The sequence below is a fragment of the Danio rerio genome, chromosome 5 (assembly GCF_049306965.1).
Source record: "Danio rerio strain Tuebingen ecotype United States chromosome 5, GRCz12tu, whole genome shotgun sequence".
Taxonomy (NCBI): domain Eukaryota; kingdom Metazoa; phylum Chordata; class Actinopteri; order Cypriniformes; family Danionidae; genus Danio; species Danio rerio.
Window position 1 is genome coordinate 7,047,501 of NC_133180.1, and position 2,844 is coordinate 7,050,344.

The following is a 2,844-nucleotide window of genomic DNA, read 5'->3' on the forward strand; positions in this document are numbered from 1 at the left end:
CATAACAATACAGACCAAACAATGACACGGATAAATAAAAGTGCACATGTACAATAATCAAAGCCGCAAGTTCAATATACTTTAGTTTTAAATTATAAATTTAATCTAGAATTAGGCTAGAATAACTTAAAACTGAATTTAAATCTAATGCACTTCTATTTTTATATTTATTTATGTACATTTATGCAAATATATTTATGATTGCATGTATTTAAATTGAAACTAACTACATTTTACTATAAATATGCGCCCATCAATATTGTCCATTTTTGTTTTCTTAAGCTAGGTTATCTTAAAACTGAATTTAAATCTAATGCATTTTCAATCATATTTATGATTGCATTTATTTAAAATTAAAATAACTCCAATTGACTAGAAATAAATATGAGTCTTTGTCCATATTATGGGCAAATGTTTAGCAATTGATCAAAAATACATGGGCCAAAATTGTCAATTTTTCTTTTATGACCAAAATCATTAGGATATTAAGTAAATATTTAAACATTCTGTCAATTTTTCTGCTTTAAATATATCAAAACCCAATAGATTAGCATTGTGCATTCCTATGCACTTAATTTTAACAACTTTAATGATGATTTTCTCAGTATTATGATTTATTTTGCCCCTTCAGGTTTCATATATTTAAATATTCATATCTGGGTCAAATACTGACCTGCCATAACAAAATATATACATTAATGGAAAGATTATTATTTAACTTTTAAATGATGTATAAATCTCAATATCCACAAAATGGACACTTATGACTGGATTTGTGGTCGACTGTAACATAACTATATATGTTATGAACGTGAAATCGAATGAACACACTTAAAACGTAATTATTATGTGAATGTATACACATGTCATACGTAATAATAGTTAAACAATGTTATTATGTAAAGATGTAGAAGCATGCGGTTGTCTTACCGTGTAAAGCATCATCCGGTGATTGAGATCCTGACAGAGCCATGGCGGGAAAAGGGAGTTCAGGAGGAGATGCACTTATTTCGGATTCTTTCGTCTCTCTTTGTCCGTGTTTATCAGTCTTATGTTTGTGTGTGTTCACTGCACTGTTGTGGGTGTGTTTGGGCGGCTGCTTGTCATCACTGCTAAGCCATTGAAGTAATAACCGTTCATTCCTCCAGGGGGCGCTCGGTGGCTCATGGATGTTTTCAGTAATTAATTAAATAAATGTGACCACAAGACCAGTTTAACATAAAACTGGCTTTGTCTTTTTGAAAATAAAAGAAAAAAAAGCCAAATTTACATGGTATATGTGCAAAAAATAATAATTCGATGCCAAAACATCAGAAAAGATCAAGTTTCATGAAGATCTGTTGTAAATGTCCTATTGTTAATATATCAAAACTAGTTTTTGTGGTTGTGTTCATAACTGTAACATCATGACTTCATGTTAAAACAGTTATCATAACATTATTTATCAATATGTGGCTCTTTTTGGATTCTCAGGAGCTATAGAAATTAAAAATGTTAAACAGGAAATACCATGGGACCATTGTTTTTGTTTGCATCCCTCAAAATGGTCTATATTAAATTTTGGATTTCCACAAAAAAAAACTGGCTCTTATTATTGAAGGAAATGCAAAAAAAAAAAAAAAAAAAGTGTTGCAACTGTCCCCACTCTCCCCATACTGTCTGTAAATCTCTAAATAAATCAATGCACAAAAATTCCATAAAAAATATTAAATTTATTATGATTTTGTGGTTCAGGGTCACAAATGTAAGATATGACTAAGGGCAGACAGAATCTGCGTACATTTGTTGCTATTTCTGCATTGAATTTTGTAAAATAAATAAATAAATAAATAAATAAAAGTCTGTGTATTTATGCGGAGTCATTTTAAGAGTATTATAACTAAAAACTTAACAAATGAAATGAAAAAACAATACATTTTTAACTTATAATAATGTTTACAATACAAATCCAATTAGATTCACTTAATTGGTAAACAAAGCAAGTATATGCATCACATAAAATGTCTACTAAAATTGAACATTGAACAAGAAAAATGAACATTTTAATATTACAGTACTACTATTATAGGCTATCACAATGATATTAGTGAAATTAATTTAAAAACTGGATAATTTAGCCATAAGGAAATAAATAGACTCAACGATGGGCTCAAAGTCTGCGGAATTCTATAACCAAAAAATGACGCTGAAAATCTTTGATGGACTCTTTATTTAAAACAAATATCGCAGTTGACCAATCAGAGACAAGTTCCTGACTTCTACGCCCCGCCCTTCGTACTCGAGTTTTTGCCATTCTCTCTGATTTATTCTGTTTATATGACGTAAGTACAGTAATCTCTCTTTATCCCCACGTGTTTTACCAGCAGGTAAATATTGACATCATTCCCTTCTTTTCCATAAATAGAACTAAACAGGTGCCACAAAAACCCAGCTAAATTGTATTTCTCGTTATGTTGTATCCGTGAAGTTTGATATCCATTTATGAAATGTAGCCTAAACAGTTATTATTAAGGGTCAACATCAGAAAGTCTGAATAGGACTAAACAGGTGCCAAAAACCTTTTTAATTTTATGTTATATTCGTAAAGTTTGATATTAATTTCCATTTATAACATCCATACAGTTATGATAAAGTGCCAGTATTAGAATGTCTGAACTTGTTTAATGGCAACAAAGTGATGCAACACAAGTCTTAAAATAACTTGCAACACAAAAACATCCAGCATGTGCTTATAGTGCCACTTGACCTGATATAAACTTTTAATAACATAACACAGACAGATAATCTCTGCTGATAATCTCTACGGCTAATTTTGTTTACCCAATTCCCCTATAGCGCATGTGT

The 2,844-nt window shown here is 30.3% G+C and overlaps 1 protein-coding gene across 2 annotated transcripts in view; it reads right to left on the reverse strand.

Moving 5' to 3' along the window:
• The window catches only part of zgc:73226, a 28,590-nt gene extending 27,460 nt beyond the window's left edge, over window positions 1–1,130 (reverse strand). Inside the window, exon 1 of one of the 2 annotated variants that reach the window (XR_012405798.1) lies at window positions 931–1,130. Coding sequence is in view for 1 of the 2 variants with exons in the window: in NM_205570.2 (NP_991133.2) it covers window positions 931–973 (43 nt within the window). In the remaining variant the exon portion in view is untranslated. The remainder of the gene's footprint in view (window positions 1–930) is intronic. The other variant, NM_205570.2, reaches the window with a different exon arrangement.
• Between the last annotated feature and the right edge of the window lie 1,714 nt (window positions 1,131–2,844).